Here is a 25272-nt window from a genome sequence, read left to right on the forward strand (position 1 = left end):
ACTTGACTTCCAGATCTCAAATAGAAAGTAAAACCTCATTAATCATTAATTTGGACCCCTATGGTTATACAGAATTTGTGACAATTTGTTTATCTTTGAAGGAGCTACTGAGAAAGGGTTTAACAAGGAAATTATTGGGGTAGGAGGAGTGTGATGAACCTTTCAGAAGGAAGGAGCTCCATGGAGCTGCGCTCTGGGGACAATTGGGGGTGTATACAAAATACATGGCTCTCCTATCCGCCCCCAGGGAGGATGTGTTCCTCATGTGGAAACTCAGGACCAGGGGGCTAGATCCCCAACCATTTCAAGCCTGGGGACCCCTGTTCAACATCAAAATATTTTCTAGAACACCCCCATCCCCCTGTTATTAGAAGTTGCATTTTGAAAGTATCCCTGGTTGAGAAGAAAAGCTACTCTGAATGCAGTAAAGCGTTTAAATAAATCACACTCACATCAGTGTACACATGAAAAATAGTGCTATCTTTATGAGTCATGGTGTTCATTCAGTTTTCAGATGACATTGGGATTCACGAATTCCAGCTCCCCTGGAGGTGACCCCCTTGTCCCCACCCCTAAAGTCCGCCACCCACCAGATGGGAGCCCTGGGACTGGCATCTGTTCTCTGTGGCTGCAGAACTGTGGAGTCCTGAAGTGCCAGCACAGGAAAGGAATCTCAGGTCCTCTCAGCCACTCCCATTCAAATTATTCTGTATCTTCTTCAAGGAGCCTGTGTTGGGGACATCCCCCATTTAGGGAACAAGGGGTTGAAACCTGAGTGTGCACACTGAACACTGGCCACATGCTGTCCCTTTAGGAGTCTGAAGCAAATGCTAGAGGCCAATCCCCTACAGACCTGTTATGGGGGTGTCTCAGTCCTCGTCCACAGTGGAAATGACACCTTTGCCCCGTGTGAGGTGTAGGTAGCCGATATCTGTAGGGTGCACTCTTGCAGCCAGTGACCAGGGCCGTCCAGAAGGACTTTCTTGGCTCAGCCCTTGTGGGCCACATCTGCCCCCTTTCTTCTCTTTTGACACAGCAGGAGGGAGGAGGGAGAGGGAGCGGATGGGCAAGGCTGGTCAAAAATGAGGAAGAGGGGCGGGGGGGGGGGGCTGCTGCCTCTCAAGTAGGCCAGATCCCAGAGTTCTTGGGTCCAGGCCTCAGGGACCTCAGGACATCCTGAAACTATAGCCAAATTAGTGTGTTTGGGCATTTTTCTAGGGTAGAAGGGTTTTAACTTTTGTTAGGTCTATAACTTTCATCTTGGAGCAGTCCCTGAGCCAAAAACCATTCGGAGCCCCTGGCTGGGAATATGGGCTTTTCTCTGAGTCAGGCTTCCCACACTCCACTTACTCAGAACTGGAGGACTATTATGGCGTTAGTCAAGCCCACAAGCGTAAAATATCAAATGCTCACTACCCCACGCGATGGAAGCGTGTGTGTGGCAGGCCTGTTCTGCGGGCTCCTGTGGGAAGTCTTGGTGCCAGACAGATGCCAGGCCACACGGTCTGAGTAACGAGCTGCCTCCTTTGTTCTCCACTCAGGGCCCCGATGGCGCTCTTCGTGGCGGGCCTGGCTGCCTCCTTCCTCCTGCAAGCCACCCTCGCTCTGAACCCCGAGGACCCCAATGTGTGCAGCCACTGGGAGAGGTAAGAAGCGGAGGCTGAGCTGGCACTCCGAGGGGCTCGCCCTGGGCTTGGCATCATGGGGGCCAGAGCAGCATCAGGAGAGGCTGCCGCTGTCCACAGAGGGCCTGCTGTCCAGCTGGGGGCTCAGCTCAGGTGCAGGAGGACAGGGCTGAGCAGTGTGGATTTCTTCTGAGCCCAGCACTGGGGGAAGTCAGAGTGGAGGCGACTTAGATGAACTGCAGTGGACAGTGCAGGGGACAGTCCAGTCCTGGCCTTCCCCACTCAATTTACATTCAGGGACTTAGAGGCCCAGAGGAGTGTAGTCTCCGTCCACAGCCAGGTGGGGTACAGTAAATGACAGGAAGTGGACCAGGATCCCACCTGTCTTGCTCTCTGATATGCTGGGGGTGCCTGATCTGGTCTCCAGGGACTGGCAGCAATATGGCAGCTTGGTTGGGTGGCCAGCAGCCTGCCCTGAGGAGGGGAGTGGCCCTGTTGCTTCTGTTCTGGTGGGGGCAGAGGGCTTCCAGAGGAAGGGTGCCCGAGGGCACAGTAGGAGAGCAGGCTGCCTACTGCCTTAGCCCTGGGGAACGGGCTGGTTCCCTGCAGATGGTCTGACTTTGAAGCACAAGGTTAAAGTATTGATTTTGGTGAGCAGAAAGACAGTGACCAGAGACCCAATCAGGAAAAACCGAATTAAACCCTGGAATTGATTGGCTGTGCTGACCAGGACGACTCTGCCACTTAGATGCTAATAAATCAAATGAATAAAATTAAGATGAAGGCCTGATGTGGGGTGGGGGAAGCAGATGATAGAGGAGGGAGGCGAGTTGGGCCGTGCCCGCTCCCTGCCTATGATGGTGAATGGCCAGCTCTGTGTCCTGGACACCTGTGGGCCAGGAGGGACTGGGTGGGAGGCATGGGGACAGTGCCTCACTAGAGTGATCTGCTGTGACAGGATGTTCTAGTGGCAGCCTGACAGAGGGGAGACTGGAGCAAAAGGCAGTGGTCTGGAAACCCAGGAAGCATAGGAGAGGGGTGGTGGAAAGACCGCAGTGCATTCCAACCTGGATTTTTCTACCTTTAGCTCTATGATGTTGGGAAAGTCTCTGAGCCACTCTGAGCCCACATGCAGCTCTGACAGTGGGGAGAGAAATTACTCTTGCCCCACAGCCTCATTGGAGGATCAAGGCCACCAGTGTCATTAAAGTGCTCTGAGGACCATAAAGCTCCGTTTTTGTCTTTTCCTGACAACTCTGGCTGCAGGAACTGGTATCACAGACCTACGCACACTAGACTCACTGTGGGGGAGGGGTGCGAAAACAGTCTGGGGGCCTAGCCCCAGGGATTCTGAGCCAATATCACATTTTTCATAAGCTTTCCATGAGTTTCCAAGGTCTACTCAGGCCCCTTGCCCCTCTGGTTTCGGTGAATTTAAGCCTTTATTTCCCAGTGGGTCAGGGAGGTAGCAGGTAGAGCCTCCCATTAGTCTTTTGGCCTCCAGCCTCAGCTAAGCACTTCCATCATGTGGCTCAGTAGAGGACCAGTGCTTCCTGTATGACAGTCAGGCCCTAGGACACCCCCTTTCCATCTGCCCACTTCTGTGTGTGGCCAGGGGTCTTCTTTTCCAGGGAGCCTTTCCTAATGGCAGGGCCCACACTGACTTCCTCTTCTCACAGTCCCATTTCTACCAGTGGATCTGTTCAAACATAAACCAAATTCTTAATTTCCTAAACCTTGGCACCATGAATGCATTTGGAATGTGAAAATATTGGGCTGGGCCTTGGGATGGGCGAGTAAGACCATCAGCTGAAGCTGCAGCCTGAGCGAGCAGACAGGAGCGTAGCTAAGGCTGGGGACCTCTGGGCTCCTCCTGCTGCAGCAGGGAGGCCTTGCCTGCTGACACCACGGTGCCTCCTTCTCGACTTTTCCAACGGAGCTCGACTGACAGTTATACATGCACAGATCTAGCCTGTGTCATTCCAGAAATACACCCGGTCCTCAGAGACCGCTTAGGGAGAATTTCCCAGCTGGATTAGTGCTTCTGGCGGGCTCCTCATTAATTATGCCCCTCCACCATAAAACCCAGTGTGGAGACCTCCCCTGGCTAGTAAAGCCTGGCTCTACAAGATTAATCTGCCCCCTCATTAGCATGTTGGCAAATGAGGAGTGTTAAACCACCCAGCCATGAAGCTGGGACACACACTTCAGGTCAGAGACTTGGAGTCTGTACAAGGTCTCATTGCCAGACTCAGTCAGCCCAGGGCATCCTGCAGAGCTGGGTCCATCTCTGCCTGACACCCCATCTCTCTCTCTGTTGAGCTAGTGCCTTTCTTCTGAGCAGCCACTGTCCTTTTCAGTGTTGGAACCCCCAAGTGCTTAACAAAGGTGGGGACTCGCTCTGAGTGCAGGTCTTGCTTCCTCTGTCCTCCGCTCTGGTCAAGGAGGAAGTCTCCTTCTGTGATGACACAGGAAGTAAAACGTTGCCTGTCATCATGATGATGGCCAACATCTGTTAAACACTTACTGTGTTCCTGGCAAGCATTTTATACGTATTATCTTGTTTTATCTTCCCATCATGCTAAGGGATAGATAGATATCATTATTGCTCTCCTTTAGTCCTTACAATAATCCCATGAAGTCTCTGATAATACAGGAGTTGAGACACACATGCAAGGATGTGCTGCTAACAAGCGACAAACTTCACTCGTGGCCCCATGAGTTTAGGCTTCAGAGCCTGGCACTCTGCCCCGGGCATTCTCCCGCCTCTCAGTGAGGCACTTGGGAGATGTGTCACAGTGCCATGGATTTTCAGAGTTGGAGAGGCCTCAGTTTCCCTAAGCCTGGAGATGAGCCGAGGTTCCGGCTGTGTCTGAATAGATTTGTGCCTCTGGCGCCTCTCCAGCATGCCAGCCGGCGGGGACATATCAAGAGCCCTTCTTACATCCTTAGCACATCCAGTAGAATTTCCCACCACCCAGGTCCCTGAGCATTGTCTCCTGCTGAATTCCAGACCTTTGACCTTTGAGGCATTTGAGAATCTGCTGTGTACCCACACAAGCCCAGCACCCGTGCAAACGATCCAACACAGTGTCCTCAGGCAAAGCAGACAGGCTTTTAGAGCCTGGACCTGGCCATCTGGCCCAGGTCAGGCGCCTTCTGGGGGAAACACTGAATAAGACCAATCTACTTCAAATGAATTCCTGAGCCCTCAGCTGGGTGTGCTACAGCCTGCATAGGAGGTGCCATTTCACACCACCCCACCAGCGGGACAGGAGGAAGGCTTACTTTGGTTAAGCTGAGATCTGTTTCCCTATGGCTTCTACCCACAGGTCCAGATTTACAGCTAAAAGGTAGATGGACAGAATACCTCTCCTATCAGGAGGTTTGAGGGCATGTCCTTGATGTGTCCCCAAATGCACCAGAGGTAGAATAGGCTAGAGAGTCGCTGGGGGAATCTGGGGAAGTCACTTACGCTAGCTGAGGCTCAGTTTCATTGTCTATTACAGTGAGAACAATAATTCCATTTATTTCATAAGGTTGTCTGAGAATTAAAAGGAATTAAAACATTTAACACAGGACACTTAATAAATATTAGCAGTTGATACCAGCTGAGTGACCTGGGCAAGTTGCCTTTCTGAGCCTCAGTTTCTTCATCTATAAAATGGGGCAACTTATTTCAAAGGGTTACTACCAAGATCAGCTTCCATACATGTTTTTTGAAAATGACAAAAATCTGAAAAAACATTTAACATATGTATCTGAATATTTATTTATATACATATATAATTTTGTCTTAGAAGTGGGTCTTAACTATGTTGCCCAGGCTAGCCTTGGACTCCTGGGCTCAAGTGATCCTCCTGCCTCAGCCTCCCAGATAATAGGACTACAGGCATGCACCACTGTGCCTGGCTTACATAAAATATTTTTTAAAAAATTTGTCAACCCTGCCTTCCAGAACCATACAATATAAACCTAAACCTTCCTTTGTTCATTCTCAGACAAATGAAAAAATGAGCTAGAATTTTAGAAAATTAGCTGGGCCAGAGGTCAGTAAGGGATGTGATGTGTCCTGGGGCCAGCCTAGGGTCAGGGAGGTTTGCATACTGGGGGCATCCAAGGTAGCGGGGGAGATTGGGGAGTGGCCTCAGGGCTATGGTGGGTGAGTCTGGGGAGGGAGGCAGCATCCTGACTTCAGGTCAGTCATCCTGTCCAATGCTGACCATGGCTCCTATGCCCTGTCTGGTTCCCAGCTACGCCGTGACTGTCCAGGAGTCGTATGCACACCCCTTTGATCAGATCTATTACACGCGATGCACAGATATCCTCAACTGGTTCAAGTGCACCCGGCACCGGTGAGTACCTCTCTCAGATGATGGGGCAGGAAGGGTGCAGGTCCTCATGGCTTGCCTTGGTGCAAGTTAGTAAAAACACCCCGGAGCAGATGTCACCACTCACCTCCGGAGCCCCCTTGCCACTCTCTGCACACTGAATGCCTGAGGTGCAAGGCTGGCCGCTGCTTTCTGGCCAGAGGAGCCTGGTGAGGGCAGGGCAGCCAGAAAAGCTAGAGAGTTAATGGCCTTGGGGGCATCTTCAGCCAGGGACAGATGGGGAGCTGGTAGATGAACACCCCAGCTTCCCCACCCTGATGGTGGAGGGCACAGCCATGAAGCACATCTATGCCACACCCCATGGTCCCCTCAGGTTGGAACCCCAGTCATCCATAGTAAGACTGTGTGTTTTCTGTTTGAATTTTAGTCACTGGGAGTATTATTGAGCTATTGTTTCTGCTTGGGGCCATTCCCTTCTTCCCTAGCATTCATGAGGCCCTAGGTTCAATCCCAACATCAGCACATTAAAAAAAAAAAAAAAAAGTGTCCACTCACCTCTACTTTTATTCTCTCTCTAATGTCTCCAAGGAGTTGCTTTTTATGTTTTCCTCCAGATTTCATAGTTGTTAGTTGCAAAAAGGTTGATCTAACAGGAGCTACTCAGCCATGACCACATCCCCCTCCTCTAGCCTTTGAACCTGAGATGTGGAGATGGGGCCAACTATTCCCTCTAACCTCCCCCAGGTTTACCAGAGTTGGTTGCTTGTGGCCCTGGTCAAAGGTAGAGATGGGAGTCCTGCTCCTCCCCTGCTCCCTGGCATCCCTGTGCCAGAGCCAGGTTTGCTCAGAGTGTGGCTCTTTTGGATACTTGGAGGCCACAGCTGCCGTCCATCACCCCTAGGCATGGGTGAGGGAATGGCTGCTTATTAAAACAGGTTATATTCCCAGAACATGAATTATTTTGTTAAATTTTCGAGTCGACTTGCAACTCTCCCAATGACCCGGAGTGTGCATGCTGAAAGCGGCACCATCCGTCTGCTCAGGGTCCTTCTCCTGAAAGCAGCCTGGCCCATGGCCCTGCCCTGTCCTGCTTCCCACAGGGGGAACAAACCAGGAAGGGGAGCCAGAGACAAGGGGTGGCATCTCTCTCCTCACAGGCATTCATGTTAACGATGCCAAGCCCACCTCCCCTTTGGGAGGGCTCAGGGTACTCCAACTTGGTGGGGACAATGGACCGAATGATGACCTCTCAGTCAAACTCCTCTGAGTCATTTTCTTTCCGGTGCTGGGATGGAGTCATTCATTCTTTATCTGCAAGGCTCACACAGCCCCCGATACTGCCTCCTGTGCAGAGGAAGCTGCTTCCCTGGGAGGCCGGCTTACCTTCCATTATGGGCTTTTGACGAAGTAGAATGACCTTAGCTCAAGACATTCCCAAATATCACAGATTTCCCTGAGGCCTGCATTGTCATTTGTCATGAAGCGAGAGCTTTAGGACTGGGAGGTTGTCTGGGCCTGTGCTGGGGGGACTCCCTTCCCCACCTGGCCCACCCTCTGCAGGAGGCAGGCTGTGGGCACCTCCGCCCCTGCTGCTCTGCTACTGTGGAGGGGTCCATAGGGCAGGGCCTGTGAGTCTGAGGGGGACAGAAAGAGCCCTGACTCTGAGGCCCGGGGACCTGGGGCTGGTCCTATGTGAACTCCATGGCCTTGAGCAAGTTACTTCCCCTCTCTGGTCTCTGATGGCCCCATCAAATCTCCTCCACTTTAACTTTACTTGTGACAAAGGGGCTTTTGATTCCCTCCTCAGGGTTCTGTCCTTATATATCCCTATTTCCCTTGCCTTACTCCTTCACCATGACCCACTGCAGGGCCCGAGAGCCACCCTGAGAGGACTGGCATAGAGCAGCCAGTGGGGCCTTGTGGCTTTGAAATTAGGGTGACCTGGGTTTGAATCCTGAATCTGATGCTTTTTAGCTGTGTAACCACAAGCAAGTCATTAACCTCTCTGAATCTCAGTTTTTCTCATCCATAAAACAAAGGGTGGGGGTTATGGGCTAATGTAAAATAAAAACTCTAAACAAGTAGTAAAAGAGCGCCCATAAATAGGGCATTATAACGTGGCTGCCTCAGGGGCTATTGGGACAGGACCAAGCGTTAACACTTGTGCCCAGGGACTAGCACCCAGGTCCCTGGGTCCCAGGCTGGGGTGCCTCCTGCCCTCTGGGCCCAGCCCCTTCCTCTGCAGTGTGAGGTTTAGAGATTCCCGGGGAGAGCACGTGAGGCTCTCCAGGAGCTGTTATTTGGGGGGTGAGGGAGATTTATGAGGGACAGAGTAGGACTCAGTGGGTCCTTTTGCTTCAGTTCTCTGAGTGGGCAGCCCAGACCCCAGGTCCAGGAGTAGGGCGGGGTGGGCCCAGCAACTCTCAGGGCCTGACTCCTGTCTGGCCTCCATGGGCTCCTCCAGCCCAGAATCTGGAAGTGTCAAGGAACCAAGTGAAGCCCACGGCTGCCCGCCACCGTGTCAAGCCAGACTGTGTCCACCTTGGTCCTTCTGCGTAGAAGAGATCTGGAAGCCACTGGTTAGCCACTGGCCCTGCTCGCAGTGCGCTCGGCTCCTCAGTGGCACAGACCCCGCCATTGATTTTTCTTTATTGTGTTCCTTCATATTCAAAGCCGCTGTGCATTTCAGAGTAATTATTGAATGGCATCCTCCATATAGCTTAACACAAATATCACCCTAAACGGGAGCCATTGATTTTCAATGCCCTCACGTGGCTTTCTCCCTTGTGCCTTAGGATCAGTTATAAGACGGCGTATCGGCGCGGCCTCCGGACCATGTACCGGCGGAGGTCCCAGTGCTGCCCTGGCTACTACGAGAACGGAGACTTCTGCATACGTACGTAGGGGCTGCTGCTCCCCTGGCCTGAGTGCGGGTGGGCGGGGTGGGAGGGGAAGGGGAGAGAGACAGGGCTGTTGTCGGCCCCAGCTGACCCCAGAGCACCAGAAGTCTCTGTCTGCTGCGTGTGCTGACAGGGTGGTGGGTTTAGTGCAAGCACGTTAGTTAGCAAGGGTTCGGCCATCAGATCCACCTCCTCACGGGGTGGATGGGAGCCGGGCAGTTCAGGCCCCGATGGGGACAGGGGAGAGGTGGAGCTTTCTAGAGCGGGCCCTCTAGGGGACAGAGGGGAGCAGCACTGAGTGCCCGGTACTGGGCCTAGGCTGTCGCAGGTGCCCAAGCAGGCTTTGTTGGAGGCAGGAGAGGGAGGGAGGAAGCTTGCCGCATCAGATGGCAAAACCACAGTCCCCAAGAAGAAGATGGCAGGGATAAGGCAGACCAGAGGGATCAGAGCCAGGAGGATTTCCACAAAGAACTGGAGGACACTGGGTAAAGACAGTGCGTGGAAGACACGCGTCACCTCTTACCCTGTGTCGGCTCAGAGAACAGAAGCCTTAGTGTCCCCCAGGAAGAGAAGAGCTACAGCCCTCTGGGTGGAGCAGTGTGGTACAGTGGGAAGCACCCGGGAGTGGGGTCTCTGGTCCCTGCGTGCCTGCCACGTGGGCTTGGGCCAGTCACTTCACCTCCCTGGGACAACAACTGTGGGTCCTGCCAGAGTCTAAGGGACTTTTCCCACTCACTGCCCAGTGGAATGGGACCTGGGGACTGTCCAGTGGCATGTAAGTGTGTCCTTGATTGTCAGAGCAGCTGGGAGGCTTGTAATTAGTGCCAGAGAGGTGACCCCATCCCAAAGCCTCTGCTCTCAGGTGGAGAGTCCTGCCTCCTCCTTGCCATCCAGGTGGGCAGAGGGGGCTGGGCAGAGGGGATTCAGGCAGGGTGAGCGGGTTTTTCTCGGGAATGAAATGACAGTTCCCCCTCCTGTTGTCACATCACCCCTGATGCTGGAGAAGCTCGATTCTAATAGCATTGCAGGAATGAATGAAAAATGCTTCTGCAAGTGGGTTCAATAGTGATGGCTTTTGTAGGAAAAATGCAAAGAAATTCACTCAAAGCAAGTCCCAAAGGTTGTTTCTCAGGAACAGGCAGAGAACTGAGCGAGGACTAGTCCCTGGCTGTGCCTCACCTGGGATGGGGGACTCTGGGGACGTGGGGGCAGAAGCGAGGTCAGCACGGAGCTCTGCAGCGGCTCTGCCCACGCAGAGTGAAGCAGGTCAGGCAGTTCGTGAGCTCATAAAGCCCGAGCAGGGTGGACGTGTGGGGCCTGCCCAAGGCCAGGGCACGGCGATGGCCTCAGGAAGTTATAAAGGAGTCTGGGTGTCAGCACAAGGCTCCGGGATGGACGAGCACATGCCCTGCCGGATTCCCACGAGTGGATGCTGGGAAAAAGCTTGGGCTGGCGTGCCAAGTGTCCTGATTGCAGGGCCCCGTCTTGCTGACTGGGAAGGGACTTCTTAGCCTCCTGACCTACTCCTTACGTAAGCTCCAGCGGCTGGTGGCCATGGCTGGTCCACCAGGAAGCTGAGCTTGGAAAGCCACTTTTAGGACTGGGTCTGTTCCCAGGAGAGGACAGCGGATGTGCATGTGCGGGGAGGATGAGGTGTGGCTCCTGCCCTGCGCAGTCTGCGTCCTCAGGGCAAGGCAGGATGAACTCTCTGCAAAGCTATCCCCAACAGCCAGAGCCTGGGTGTGAGACAGACAGACAGACAGACCCACTCAGGCAGAAGAGAGTGATGTGACCTGCGCTCACTTCATGGGACATTGGGCTGGATCATGAGGGATGGGCTGACTTGACGTCTCGGGGTGGGGAGGAGAGGGAACCTCTTCAGTGCCAGCTGAGGCGGGGCGTGGGCTGGAAGGGTACAGGCAGGCTGGCTAGGTTAGGCGCAGGCGGGAGCATTAAATTCCCAGGCAGCTTTACCAAGAGCCACAGGCTGGTGGCTAAGACAGTAGTTCATGGGCTCACAGTTCGGGAGGTCAGAGTCAGTGGGCAGGGCTGGCCGCCAGGGGAAGATCTGTCCCAGGCCTCTCTCCTGGCTTCTGGCAGCCTCTTGCTTTGCGACAGGGTAACCCCAATCTCCATATGGCATGTGTGCCTGAGTGTGTCTCCAAATGTCTTCTTTTTATAATAACATGGTCGTGTTGGATTGGGAGCCTCCTTGATGACCTCATTTTGACCTAACTACCTCTGTAAGACCCAGTCTCCAAGTAAGGTCGTGGTCTGAGGTGTCGGGGTGAAGCCTTCGGCAAGTGGGCATTGGAGGGTTACAATGCAGCCCGTAGCACGTGGACGTTAGCTGTCATCAGCACCCGCCTGCTTCTTGGGATGGGAGGAAAGGGCTGGGAGCCTCCAGCTCGCTCAGATGTCAACACTTGTCCACCAGAGAGACAGGCCCAGGCGAGGGAGCGTGTGAGAGGGAGAAGTGTTAGTAAGATGGTCAAGACTGTGCTCAGGGCCTGGGTACCAGGTGAAAAGCTTGAAAACCTGGTTCCCCTGCCCCTGCATTTCTCCTTCCTCCTCCCAGGGGCCAGAGAACCTCCAGCTTCTTAAGAACACGTCTGACGCTAAAAGTCCCAAGGAGAACCCTGCACAAGAATAACTCCTGAGTTCTGGGCAGGGGCAGGGGGAGTGTCACCCTCTCTCCAAATCATCTTCCTGGAAACATGTTTCTAACAGGCAGTAGGACAGTGGCCTGGGAGGGAAAGCCTTGGGTGATTCTGTCAGTAACTTGCTGCGCAATCTTGTGCAAGTCCCTTGGCCTCTCTGGACCAACTGGGATAGGATGGACCATCCTGTGCATGGAAGGAGGAAGAGAAGAAATAGTGAGAGTGTCCTGGAAAACACAGAGCTCAACACAGATCCAGAGTGGCACTGTGTTGGTCTCCTTAGTAGCATTTCCTCCTCCTCAGAACAGCTGTCCTCATCAGGGATGTGGAGATCACATCAGACCTGCCCCTTGCCTCCTTCCCAGTACACACCTTTCCCCTCCCATTATCTGCAGAAGTGGCTGGCTCCTGGCCCCCACCTTGGTCACCAGGCATCAAAGATTTCCTGAAGACCACTGAGCATAAGTGTCTTTCTTCTTTCATTTGAGACAGTGCTGTGAGTATCTTTGTCTTTGCATAGCTTTTATGTCTTGGTAAAACAGACTGTCACCTAGGCGATGGGGTTCAAGGCACTTTGGGAAGATGTGCTCTTTGAAAATATCAGCCTAGTAACAGACTGGATAGGCTGGGTTATGCTGCAGTAACAAACAATACCTAAATCCCAGTGGCTTAAAAGAGCATTTTTTTTTCTTGTTCATATCTTGTGCCTGCTGTAGGCGAGCTGAGGTCAGTTCCTTGCCAACTTTAGCCCAGGGCCTCAGCTGATGGAGCAGCCGCTCTCTGGAATGCACTAAGGTGCTGGTGGAGAGAGAAGAGGGCTGCAGCTAGTCTTGAAAGCAGAGGGCCAGAAACATTTAGCGAGCAGTATTAAAGCTTATCACAAGTCCCACCTGAATGCTCCAACACTTACAGTTCATTCAGATGTACCTAAATAACTTAATTGGGCTGTGTGTGCTCTTCCCAGGAGGTTCACAGACTTGATCGTGCCCAATCAGAGTCAACCTGGAAGACTTGTTACCTAGCAGGCTGAGAATCTGCATTTCTAACAAGTTCCCCAGAGATGCTGGACCAGGAACCTGGCTTTGAGAACCCCCTGATATGTTGTGTAAGGGGAAGTTTCTGTGCTGCCCACGGCTTCTGAGTAAGTTTCAAAGAGGCCCAACGGGTTGCCCGTAGATGCATCCCCAGGTGCTCAGGGCTTCTCCCGATGGACAGCAGAGAGACGGCAAGGAGGGGGTCCATCTGCTGAATCCCTCTGTCTCCTGTGTACTCTTGGTCACATTTTCCCCAAGGGGACTTAGTGCTATAGACTTTCAGATGTTGTTTTCTGGTCCTTCCAGTGGTCACTTGAAATGCCAGAGCCCAGAATTATCTAGAAACTCCAGGTACTTAAGTGACTGATGGCCCATTCGGGCTGTGGCCCTGGGGAGGTTCTACATGCTCAGTCAGTCTGGCCCCAGAGGGGTGGGCTGTGCCAGCTCCGGAGAACCTGGGAGGTGGGGGGTGCAGAGGGAATGGGGGGGCTCATAGGAGTTAAATCCAGTGAACTCCTTGCACCAGTGCGTGACTTAGGTGCCTGTTTTACTAGTGCTGTTATTTTGAACACCCAAATGCTACTTAAATAAATTTGACTCGTGTGTTCACTACTTTGCTTACCCTCTCTCTTTTTGCATTGCACTCTGGGCTCAGCTTCCTTCTTGAAGGATCTCCAGTTGTTCCTTCGTGGAGGGCCCATGGTGCTCACCTCTCTTGGGCTTTATTTGTCTGGAAAGGTTGTGAGTTTGCCCTCGCTCTCACCTGGTGTGGTCTGTGCTGAGCTTTTCTTGCAGCAGAGTGAGGACGTGGTTCCTTTGTGTTCTGGACTTCACTGTGGCGTGGCTCTGCAGGTTCTTGGGGATGTGTGTCGGGGCGAGGAGTTATTTTTATTTACACCATTTGCTTCTCAGAGGTACACATTTTCTGCAAAGCTCAAGATTCATGTCCTCCAGCAATTCGGGAAAATTCTCAACTGTATCTCTTCAAAAATCTCCTCCATTCTCTTGAGTCTCTCAGGTTGGAGCTCCAGTCGCCAGGCCCTCCCATCCCATGCTCTTCCCTAAATTCCCATTTTTCATCTCTCATCTCTCTGTGCAGCATCTTGAGCAAGCTCCCCAGATCCGTTGTTCAGGTCCCACAGCAGATTAACCTGTCCGTGGAGGTCTTCATTTCAGTGACAACAGGCTTAATTCCTAGGAGTTTGGGAGGTTCCTTTTCAGATATGCATGTTCTTTTTCTATCCTGTTCATTCTTTCATTATGAATTCTACAGCTTTTATTATTTTAAACATATTTCCTTTATCATCTCTATCAGGTACTTGTGTCTTGAGTTGTTAGTTCTCTTTGCTCAGGTCCTGGAGATGGACTCTCCTATTTATGATGACTGCTGAGACCCACTATTTTTTATTGGTGCGTTATATGCATTTATGCACAACGATGGATTTGTTACATAATTATACACGTACATAATATAATGGCATAATTTGGCCACTGTTGCTCCCCTGTACTTCCCCACTCCCCTTGGTCCCTCCCACCCCTTGGTCCCTCCTCTACTGATCTCCCTTTGATTCCCATGAGATGGGTCAGGAAGCCGGGGGGGGGGGGGGCAGCATTTCCTAGTTTCCCCTGCATGGAGCTGGCAACTCCCAAGGCCAAGGCTGAGGCCAAGTCTGCCTTTGTTCTTTGTGTGGGTGTTAAGTCCCCAGCTCCTGGCTCCTGGAGGTGGCTGGGCTGGAGGAGGGCAATGGCCAGCTCTGATGTTTCAGTTTGGCTCCAACATCTTGTCTTAATCTCTTTCTCTAAACTCACTCTTTTTATCACACTTTACAATTCACCTTGCTCAGCTAGTTTAAAACTACTTCACTGTATTTTGGGGACACTTGTAACATGAGAAGGCTACATTTGCCCTTTCTGCCTCATTGCTAGAACTGCTTTATAGTGAGCAGGGGATTGGGAGCTTTAGAACTAGATTTTTTTTTTTTTTTTTTTTTTTTTTTTTTTTTTTTTGTACTAGGGATTGACCCAGGGGCACTTGATCACTGAGCCACCTCCTCAGGCCTATTTTGTGTTTTATTTAGAGACAGGGTCTCACTGAGTTGCTTAGCCCCTCACTGTTGCTGACCTTTTGACATTTAATTCAGTGCTTTCTTGGACTGAGTGCTAACTTCTAGCACTAATGAGGACAACAGTGGTGTCATATCATGGCTTGTCCATGTAGTATGTCCACTCTCACAGACTGGAGAAGCCAGCCAGACTCACTCTTGCCCTTTTACAGAACACAAAACTGAAGCTCAGAGAGGCTGGGTGACTTTTCCACTTGGCCAGCTAGGAGTTCAGATGGGTGCAACGTCAAATCCTGTATTTCCTCCTCCTTCAGAGGGTTTTCTTTTTGCAAACCTGTGGCTAGAAGAGAGAAATGGAATCAATCAAGAAGGCAGGTGAACAGGTTTGTAAGAGAGGAGGGGACTAAAGACCCACCTGTTTGATTTCAAAATTCTGCGAAGGTGGGCTCTGGTCCAGGATCAAGGAGTGCGGATGGGGCTGGTGGAGGGCAGGTGTGAGCAGAGCCTGGGGCCAGCTGCGGCTCGGCTTCTCCAGAGCTCCCCGGGGGCCCTCTAGCAGGCTCCTGGGGAATCGCACCTGCTGCTGTCATGGAGACAGTGCTGATGACACTCCCTTGGGTCACCAACACCTGGTGCTGAGCTTTGCTTCCTTTGTCATCCCTCCTTCCCTCTGTCCTTCCATCTATCCGTCCATATTTATTAGCTGCCCAGCCTTTCGGGCACTGCTGAGTCCTGGAGATAAGGCTTGACTAAAAAGCACGTGGGCTAGTACAGGAGATGCCAGCACAGCATGATGGGCACTGTTTAAATGCTCAGGCAAGGATGTCACCAGTCTGGTGGTAGAGACGGAAGGGCTGCCTGGCTGCCCTGGCAGGTCCCTGCTGGTGCAGCCACCATGATCTGGCCCTGTCTGTGCACTTAGAACATGGGTTTCGGATGCTCAGAGCGGCTAAGCTCCAGGTGGTGATTCATGCTGACCAAACTCATAAATACTGATGCTTAACCCCGAAGCCAATTAATGCCTACGCAATGGGAATGTAACTACCAAAGATCTGTTTTTGCCCACTTGTTAGCGCTGGCCAGGCCCTCCCTGATAAATTGCCGAAAGAGTGAATTCGTGGCCTGGGCATCCACAGTACCCAGCGGTGGCTTTATGGATTCTCCTATCGCAGATTCCTCCTGTGCCTCTCTGGATGCCATCTGTTTGGGACTCAAATGACCCTTGGTTTCATGTGATCCTCACCCATCCTGTCCCTCTCCTGGCCCCACAACTCCTAGGCTCCCTCTGTCACGCCTGTCCCTGCTGTTCTGCTGCTGCTTGCCTGTCCATCCCACTCAGAAGAAGAGGGATCAGTCTTCCTTGTGCTCAGTGCCTGGCACTTGAGTGGGAAGCAACTAACTCCACCCATGGATGGAAGGACAGGGGCATGCAGGAGACCCCTTGGAGGGGGTTAGTTTCGAGCTGAGTCTGAAAGATGAGTAGGAACTCAGTAGAGCTGGACTGTGGTGGAGACAGAGTTTTAAAGGTGGCTGGCCGGGAGCAAACCCCACTCACTTCCTCTATGACTCATGTGACCCTCTCTGTGCCTTGGTTTTCTCATCTGTAAATAGGGCTGCATTAAATACCTATCCCTTTGGGCCATTGTGAAGATGACATGAGTTTCTACAAATGAAGGGCTTAGAAGAGAGCCTGGCTCGTAAGAGCTCAGTCAATGCCAGCGATGGTTCCGTGTTTATTTTGATGAAGGAGGACGTTCTAGGCAGAGGGGCAGCATGAACAAAGATAAGAGGTGGGAGAGAGCAAGACAAGGTCAGGACACTCCCTGGATAATCTTGTGATATCATCGAACAGCAAGGGACACCATGTGGTATCAGGGGATGGCTGCTGTGAGGGCAGCAGCGTGGAGGAGAGTCAGACTGTCGAAGGGGTGAGAGAGACAGGTCACGGGGTGTGTGCAGGCCGGGGTGAGCCGTGGATGGCCGGGCACTGGCCCTGTGCTCAAGGGGGCATAGGCGACCTGGGGCCTGGCCTCTGGGTTTTGCTGGCCAAGCTCTAAGCTTTGCTGCCAGCCCTTTACCCACCCTCAGCCCGTACCGGCAGGGTTCCTGGGCTGTCACAGCCGTGGAAGGATCAAGGATCTGCTTCTTAATTACCAGCTGCAGCCAACATTAAGCCTCTGCAGTCTGACTGGGAATCCTCTGGGGGGAGCTGGATTAGTGTCAGAAGCAATCAGGCTTGTCTACAAATCCCCTTCCTGGGAGTCCCGGCCAGCTAAAGCCTGGGAAGGAGCTAACCTGTCCCGAGGGCAGTTTTTCCCCTGTGGAAACTTCCTGAAGGTCTGGCTCGACAACTTCTGCTTCTTCCACACCTGATTCCTCCTGGGATGCTCCCCTTGGTTTCGGGTCCTCCTTGGCATCCGCCGCTTGCCCGACCTTGCTCTGCCGCAAGCCCCACGAGTCCCAGCCCCAGCTAATGACGGGACCGCCTCCTCCCAGTCTGTGCCTCTCCACGCGGGCTCCTTGCTCCTTCTACACCCGGGAAGCGTTGACCTCCGTGTGGCCCTGCCTAGATGCTCTTCCCTCAGAAAGCTGAGTGCACCACGTGGCCACTTGCTACCTCACTCAGTCCTGTGTCACCTGGCAGAGAGGCCTTCCTCTCTGGCAAGGTAGCCTCCTCCTCCCTTACCCTCTAAGCCTCCATTTGTTTCTTGGCCTGGCATAGAGTAGATGTTCAACAAATGTCGAATGAATAAACGAATGAGCTATAAGCTCCTGCAGGCAGAAGCATCGTTTTTATTTTTTAAAATCTTTTTTATAGTTGTAGATGGGTGGCCTGCTCCTGGGGGGTTGTGCCCAGGGTCCTCCGCACTGAGGCTTCTCATTCTGTGTCTTGCTTCCCCAGAGTCCCATTGTCCGACTGCTGATCCCCGACAATCCACCCACCTACCTCAACGCCCCACTTTCCTTCCCTGGGGCTTTGTGCAGGCTGCCCCCAGGACCCTGCTGGACTCTCCCAGCTTTTGGTTAGCTGCCTGTGAAAACTCAGCGCAAGGAGGGACGTTCTCTGGAACCCACTGGGATACTTCCCTTTTTTCAGCCTGTCCTGATCTCAGCCCCTTCACCCCATGTTCCCATGTATTTATGGTTCCCTTGCTGGGCAGGGAGCTCCTCAGGCTGTGGGACCCTCTGTATGCCTGGTGCCCCACAAGCAGCCCATGCTTTGGGCAGGCCTGTTGACTTTGGGCTGGATTCTCTCTGGGGCCCTCACGGCACACTCAGGGGAGTAGTCTCTGGGAAGGACCTTGAGATCCTGAATGGAGGGTGGTCAGGCTCCATCCCCACTCTCCCCCGTTCCCAGAACCCCTCAGATTCCTAAAGCCCTCCCAGAGTCCTGGTGTCCGCACCCATGTCACCTGTGTGTGAAGAATCCCAGGACCCGACAGCAGGGACTGAGCCCACTGTTCCAGAACCCAGGAGGCGGCCCTTTGGGTTAGAGCTGAGCTTCCAGGCCTTGAAGAGGTAGCAGAGAGAGGGAAGCTGGTGGAAGGACCCACCGCTCATGCCCTGCCTCCTGGTCTCGAGCACCTCCTTCCCTGCTGACTCCTGGTCTTTGTAGCAGAGAGGTTTCAGAAGAGTGGCCATTAACAGTGTTTTCGAGTCGATGGACACATCAGTCCCTAAATCTCCTCTAATGCTTGCTCTTTGATTAAGGGATGCCGAGTGGCTTCAGTGAGGGTGACAATGACAGTTCAGAGCCTCTCTCTGCCTCCCAGTGGCCACTTCAGTGTCTTTGAAGACTTGCTTCAGAAGAGCCTTGATCAGCTGCCCATTGAGTGGGAGCAAGGGACTGGCTGGGGGGAGCTGGACATCCCCCACAACATTTGACCAGGCCTTGGCCACCACCCACGAAGAGCCTGGAGCCAGGTCCCTTATTGCAGGTACATGTCCCACTGTCCCTACTGTGTCTACATCTGGGGATAAGTGAAAAAGATTTAACTTTAGGGTTTGTGTTCTCACCACTAAGTTAGAAGGAACCAGGGCCCCTAACTTAACCCTCTAGTGGCTGGATTATGGGAAGGGAAGTTGGGAACAGACTAGGGATGGCACCCACTTACCAACAGGAACAGGGGAATTTTAACATTTTGCCATTCAGTATCCTTCTCCCCAATCCGAGTCTTAGCCTGAACCAGAGTCACTGGTTCTCATTTTTCCTGGAGATGTGCTACATCTGGACCTCACAGGAAGGGGCGGTCCCACACCAGTGCCTGGCTGAGTGCACATATGGGGTTGGGACCCTGCCTGTGTGGAGGCTGCTCCAAACCCTGGTTTGAGGTGTCAATGTGGGCGGGTCCCACCAGACAATGTAAAAGTTAGAATAGACCCTAGAACCAGATGGCTGCTACTGGCTATGTGACTTTAGGCAAATGACTAACTTCTCTGTACCTCAATTTACTCAACCGTAAAATGGGGTAGCAATTGTACCCTCCTCATGGTGGTGTTGTAAGGATTCAGTAAGAGAATCATGTATAGAGCTCAGAGCGCGCTGGGCACGGTGTAAATACTATGCAGCTGTGGGCTTTCATTATCACACACGTATGTCTATGAGTGTTGGGGTCCACAGTGTGCGAGGATCTTCCCCTCTTACAGAAGCATGCACATGCGTACTCCCGTGTTGCTTGCTGTGTATGTGTATTACATGTCTGTCCATGAAAAAGCCCCTGTGACCCACGTGCCTTGAATGTACCTGCCTGCTTGCATATTTAGAGCGTCTGTGCATTCACTCCTCCCAGGGCTCTTCTGAGTGTCACCTTCCCCATCATTGTTTCCCATTTTCCTTTCTCCTTCCCCTTTTCAAGCAGCCAGTGGCACTGAATTGTCACCAAGGGAGCTAGAACAGAGCCTTTGCTCTTGCTGGGGTGGGAAGGGGGAGCCGAATGACACCATCAATCTCATTCCCCAGGCTAAAGGCGGGCCTGGAACCAAGGGCAAAGCCAGGGAGGCCTTCTTGTCCCCTGGCCACCTTCATGCTGGGCCCATCTAGGAAGAAAGGGAAGCTCCCAAGTGTGAGAACAGGGTGGCCCCAACTTACAGGCAGACACCATCCTTTTGGTGTGGCCAGGTGGAGGGACCTTGGCCTGTTTCTCCAGCCACCAAACAAACTGCAGAGGCCTGATAGTAAATCAGCAGTGAGTGAGCGTGATTTAGAGGACTCTGTTTGTTTGCTCAGCTAAGCTTTTGGCAAGGTAAATGCATAAGCTGCAGAAAATCTCTTTGAAACAGCCGCAGGGCTCAAACGCCCTTCAGTCCTCCATAAAGGATCCTCAAAATTATATGGACTAGATTAGTATCTCTATTACATAAAACCATTTCAGTGCCTGCTGGGGCTTTGAGAATAAAGTCACCGGATGGACCTTTTGTTGCTGTGCCCCACCAGCCTCATGGTAATTGAAGATTTCCCTTTAAAAGTGTGTCAGGTGGAAAGAGCTCCTAATTTACTAAGTGGAGGGGCCTTTGTTAGGGAGCTGGTTCTTTGTTCTGCCCATCCCTTTTAATCTTGTTTTTGCACAATGGACTTACAGAAAGCACTACCAGCCGATTGATGCTGGGGAAGGAACGAACAAGGGCAGGGCTGCCTGGCAGTGGGGGCCCACGAGGTCCCCGCCCTCTTCCATCTGCCTTCTCTTCTGCTTTCCGCTCTCTGGACTCCAGAACCAGTGGGCAGGTGCAAGCCCTGGGGCCAGCTCCGTGTCTTCGTAGGAGTGGCCCCCCTTGTTTTTTCCAATCAGAGAGCAGCTTCTTCTTTCTAAATGGAGTCCGCGCATGGCAACCCCACAGGCAAGACCCAGGTTTGGGGCTGTATTCTCTGCTGGTTGTCAGATTTGAATCTAGCTGAGGTCTTCAGCCCCAAAGTCAAATGCCATCTGGTGCCTGATGGGACAGTTTTGTTTGGAGGGGCTGCCATGGTCCTGGGGCACTTAGGAACATTTGTTGTCTGAGAGCTGTCCCCAGGCTGGCTTTGGCTCCTAGGAGGAGGAGCTCGCTAAGCCCCAGTTGAGAGGACTGGTTTATATTTTGCCTCCAGCAGGCAGCCACCCCCTTGGGGCTGGAGGCCACACAGAGAGGGGAGTTCTCGTCACCAGTGGCAAGGCTGTCAGTGTGCTGTGTGTTTGGCTGCAGGATTCTACCTCTCTGGGCCTTAACTTCTTGACTGCAAAATAAAATGACCCATCAGCTTTGAAGTTCTGTGACAGACGAGTTCCAATGGTGGTGACTGTGGACCGAGGTTTTTGTCGTGTTGAAGTGAATGGGCCAAGTTCCCTTGAGACCCAAGGCTAATGGAATGGTCCAAAATGGAAACTTGCAATTGCAGTTCTTAATAAAATGAAGTGCAGGAGGAGCCCAAGAGAGGCCAAGCAATTGAGAAAGAATCAAGACACAGAGAGACACAGAGCTCCTTGGAGATGCCACTCGGTGTGTTCCAAGATGGCAGCTGTACATCTCCTTAGGATCATCTTGACAGGCCTCCTGTGGGTGAGGGGCTTGTGAGCTTCCCCAGGGCAGAGCTGCTGCTTCCTGAACGGCACCCCCAATGGGCTGCCACAGGCCCTCGTGGTTCTGAAGACTTCAGTCCTTGGGCAGGTGGGGAGAGGGGAGGAGGAGCCAGCGGTGAGCACCTGAGCCTGGTAACTCCTCGCCAGGCAGAGGGGCTTGTGCAGGCTCATCAGCTGCATTTGGAACAGACCCAGGTGACTACCTTTGCCGGCCCTTTGCCTTCTCAGAGAGCAGGAGCGAGGGAGGGCCCTGCATGTGTGTGGCTTCAGTTTTGTCATCTGTTACCCTCGAGATGACTTTGCAGTAACCTGTTTCTCTCTCTCCTGTGTAAACCTGGGACTAGGAGGCAGATGACTTGCCCAAGGGCTCCAGCCGGGGGTTGGTGGAGCTGGATTTCCTGTGCTCCAGTGTGGAAAAGCTGGGCCTGCAAAGCCCACCAGGACCTTAAGTTGAAAGGATGGGGCCCCCGCCTTGGCTGGAGTCTCCTTGCAGCTCGCGTGTCATGTGGCAGGGCCACCAGTTCTGGCTCAGGCTTGGCCGTGGGGCACAGCCCTGCCTCCACTCTAACCAGCTGAGTGACTTAGACCCACCATCCCCTGGGCTTCTCTTTCTTCATCTGCAAAATAGAAGCAGCATCTCATGCTGCAGCAGAGCGATGGGCATTGTGATCGCTGCCCCTGTTGACCCCTGCCTTGCCCCGTCCCCTCTTCCTCCCGCTTTGCTTTTCTCTCATCCTCCTCTTCCTTTTCCTCCTCCTTCCATACCAGACACATAGCGTGAGCTATATGCTAGGCCTCATTTCTGTCTTAATTTATTTAATCCCCTGACAACCCTATGTAGTAGGTAGTATCGACATCCTCATTTTGTTTTATTTTTACCACTTTACCACCAAGCTACAACCCCAATCCTTTTTATTTTGTGACTTGGTCTTGCTAAGTTGCTGGGGGCACATCCTCATTTTACATGAAATAGAGGTACAGAGAGGTTATATAACTTACCCAAGGTCACACAGGAGTAAAGCAGTAGAACTGGAATTCAAACCCAGGCATATGGTATCATTTCCATTCTGTTGGAGCCAGTGGCCACCAGCTTGATGCTCCAGAGCTGCTTTCTGAGCTTCTGTGTCTGGGGTGTATTGAGGGTGACAGTGGGCAGGTTTAGCTGGTAGGATCTGGGGTGTGGCTGCTGGACTGCCCCTGCTGTATGTGACTGCACCATCACCCAGTCCAATAATGTCCTGCTCAGTTCCCGTTCCCACTGGGATGAAGCCAGAGGATCCTGCTATTTATCCTCTTAGTGCCTCAGTTTCCTCATCTGTGCAATGAGGATGATAACAATACTTTCATGTTTGGGGATGAATTAGGTGGACAAATGTACATAAATTGCTTGGAACTGTGACTGGCACACAGCAAGTGTTAGTCACCCCTCCATGTCCATCCAGTATGGCAGGATAATGCAGAGTGTCTCACTGCGAGGCCAAGGGCAAAAGGAATAACAGTCTTCAGATCTGAGAGGGATCCCTATCTAAACATAGGATCAGGGCTGGGGCTCACAGGCTCCCTCCCTGACTTCCTAAAGAAACTACTTGAAACTACCAGAAAGAATAGCAAATAAATATTAGACTCATGGTCTGCATCAGAGAAGTGTGTCCAGAAGTCGGGCTTTGTAAGTGGTGAAGCCCGGGAACTGGCTCTGCTCGCTCTAGGACATGCCCAGATTACCACCTCTCCACTCAGCAAATCTCTCTTCCAAATCTCAGCACGAGAACCTCCGCTAGTAACCTGACCTCTGGCCTCTGTGCTTTGCCTCCTCATCTAGGAAGGGGGAGTCACAGAAGCCAGGGAGAAGCAGGAGTGGAGGGACACCCGCCCCAGGGCCTGGCACTCCAGGGGACCCACCTAGGGACTCTGGATATACTGACAGAACATCTGGACCCGTGTCATCAGGATCCTTGGGTTCAGCCTGCAGGGGTCCCTGAGAGACATGAGGACTCTGAACTCCAGAGAGGGGTCCAAGGGCCCTGCCTATCTGTGACAGGAAGATCTGCCAGCCAGGGCTCTTGCTTTTGCCCCAAGGAACTCAGGTGGCCTTAGAGCATAAGCTACTCTTAATGGTACTGGTATAGCTTTTACAGCTCAAATGACAAAAAATGTAAGATGTGTCTGTCTGTCTTTCTGTCTGGGATGAAACAACCTCTGTCATAGGAAAGGTTGACCCCTCAAGGTCTCTTCCAGCCCAGAATTCTGGGGTGTGTCTGGGCAGGGCGAAGGCCTTTCACAGGGAAGTGGCATGCTAGCCTCTGAGCCACTCCTTCTTGGCCCCTGGGACATGGTTGCTCTCCTTTAAAGAAGGCAAAGGCAGCGTGCCTGGCCCTCCAGCCCCCTGAGTGGACCCGGATGGAGCTTTAAAACTCAGCTTCTGACATGTGGACAAACCACGGGGCCACAATGTGGATGCCTCTGCTGGAGATCTTAATTACCTGCTAAGAGCAAGAGACAGTTTTAAGATCTGCAAAGTTGCTTGTGGGAAGTGGTTTATTTCCCAGAGCAGGGTGCAGAGCAAGGGGAGCCATATGGCCCAGTGGCAGAACAGCTGTCTCTCGAGAAGGAGCAATCCGGGGGCCCCCACCATCTGGGTGAATTATGAGACTTGCAATTTTCACGCATATGTTACAGCATCTCACGACACAGCAGTCCAGGGGGTGGGGTGGAGAGAGATGGAATGTCCTGCGCTCCGTGCCCTGGTCTAGTGCACGGCCATCCATCTTCAGACACCTTGACTCAGGGCCACCTCCTGAGCCTGTCTGCCCTTGGCCAGACCATGTCTCTGAGGTCGTATGGACTGATACCCTACCAGCTCCCTGGGGGCCCCCACTGCCTCTGCCCGGCAGGTGGTCCATCCCCTTTCTGCAGAAAATATCCATGTCATTTCTATAACTGCAGCCTCTTCTCACCTCTTTGGCAGGGTGGGAGAATCTAGTTGAAGAGTGCTTAGTGGTTTGGGGCTGTTATATTTTCTCTGCTCTATGATCCGTGTTAGGTTAAAAGGGCCAGAGCTGCTTCTCCTTCCCACTGAAGATAACTCAACCTGGACAGGCTCCCTGTGGGAGAATTACCGGTGATGAGGGACTTCTGGTTGGCTGGAACCGTTAATATCCTTCCCTCAAAGGGGTCCTCTCCTTCCCCACCTCCCCAGCTGGCTGGATTGATGAATATATTCCAGTGTGTTCCTACTCCAAATGATCACTCTTTTCCTTTGGTGATTGGTAGCTGCGCAGAGCAAGTACTGTATATCCAGAGTCCCTAGGTGGGTCCCCTGGAGTGCCAGGCCCTGGGGCGGGTGTCCCTCCACTCCTGCTTCTCCCTGGCTTCTGTGACTCCCCCTTCCTAGATGAGGAGGCAAAGCACAGAGGCCAGAGGTCAGGTTACTAGCGGAGGTTCTCGTGCTGAGATTTGGAAGAGAGAGAGGATTCACTTCGAGATCTGTCTGACTTCAGAGGCTTTTTCTAGAAGCTTGTCCTCCCTGGGTGCTGGTAGCTCTCTGAAGGTGCCGTTAGCAGAGGGTGTTCATTTTTGGAAAGAGTCATCATATAAATTGCTGTGTCTCCGCCTTTCAATGTCTCTCCCACTGACAAGCCAGGAATTTGCACATTAGATTCTGCTGTGGCTTCCTGGTCTGCAGAAGGTTCCTGGCCCAACATGACCACTACCTGAGAGGGCCATGTGTGTCCCTCCATGCCCCTAGGATGGATAGAGAGTAACACAGGCAGAGGACTCTGGTGCCCTCCCACTCTGAAAACTTGATCTGAAGTCGGCCCTGGCCCAGTCCAGATGTTCCAGCCACACCCCACTTGGGTCTCCACAATCCATATGTCACAACAGGCCCAAGCTGGTTGGCATTCTGTGGATCATCCGGGTCCACTGTCAGGGAGGAGTGCCATGTCCCTTGCTCCCTGGCTTGCAGGAATGGGACAAAGCCTAAAGGCCACTGAATCCCCAGCCCCAGAATCTGCTCTCTCCAGAGGCCTGGAGTGGACTCTGGGTGTCTTGTCCCTTCACCTGCTGTGCTGTGTGGCATTGTGTCACTGTCACCTTGATCCCTGGAGGA

The 25272-nt window shown here is 52.7% G+C and overlaps 1 protein-coding gene across 1 annotated transcript in view; it reads left to right on the top strand.

Moving 5' to 3' along the window:
- The window catches only part of LOC131423492 (multiple epidermal growth factor-like domains protein 11), a 151401-nt gene that overhangs the window by 109237 nt on the left and 16892 nt on the right, over nt 1–25272 (top strand). The window contains exons 2-4 of the mRNA XM_058573301.1: nt 1542–1646; nt 5879–5980; nt 8752–8852. Of these exons, the coding sequence (XP_058429284.1) occupies nt 1549–1646; nt 5879–5980; nt 8752–8852 (301 nt within the window). The 5' untranslated portion in view covers nt 1542–1548. The remainder of the gene's footprint in view (nt 1–1541; nt 1647–5878; nt 5981–8751; nt 8853–25272) is intronic.

This window comes from Marmota monax, unplaced genomic scaffold (genome assembly GCF_021218885.2).
Source record: "Marmota monax isolate L192 unplaced genomic scaffold, Marmota_monax_Labrador192_F-V1.1 WCK01_AAM20220418_F8-fsc00078, whole genome shotgun sequence".
NCBI lineage: Eukaryota > Metazoa > Chordata > Mammalia > Rodentia > Sciuridae > Marmota > Marmota monax.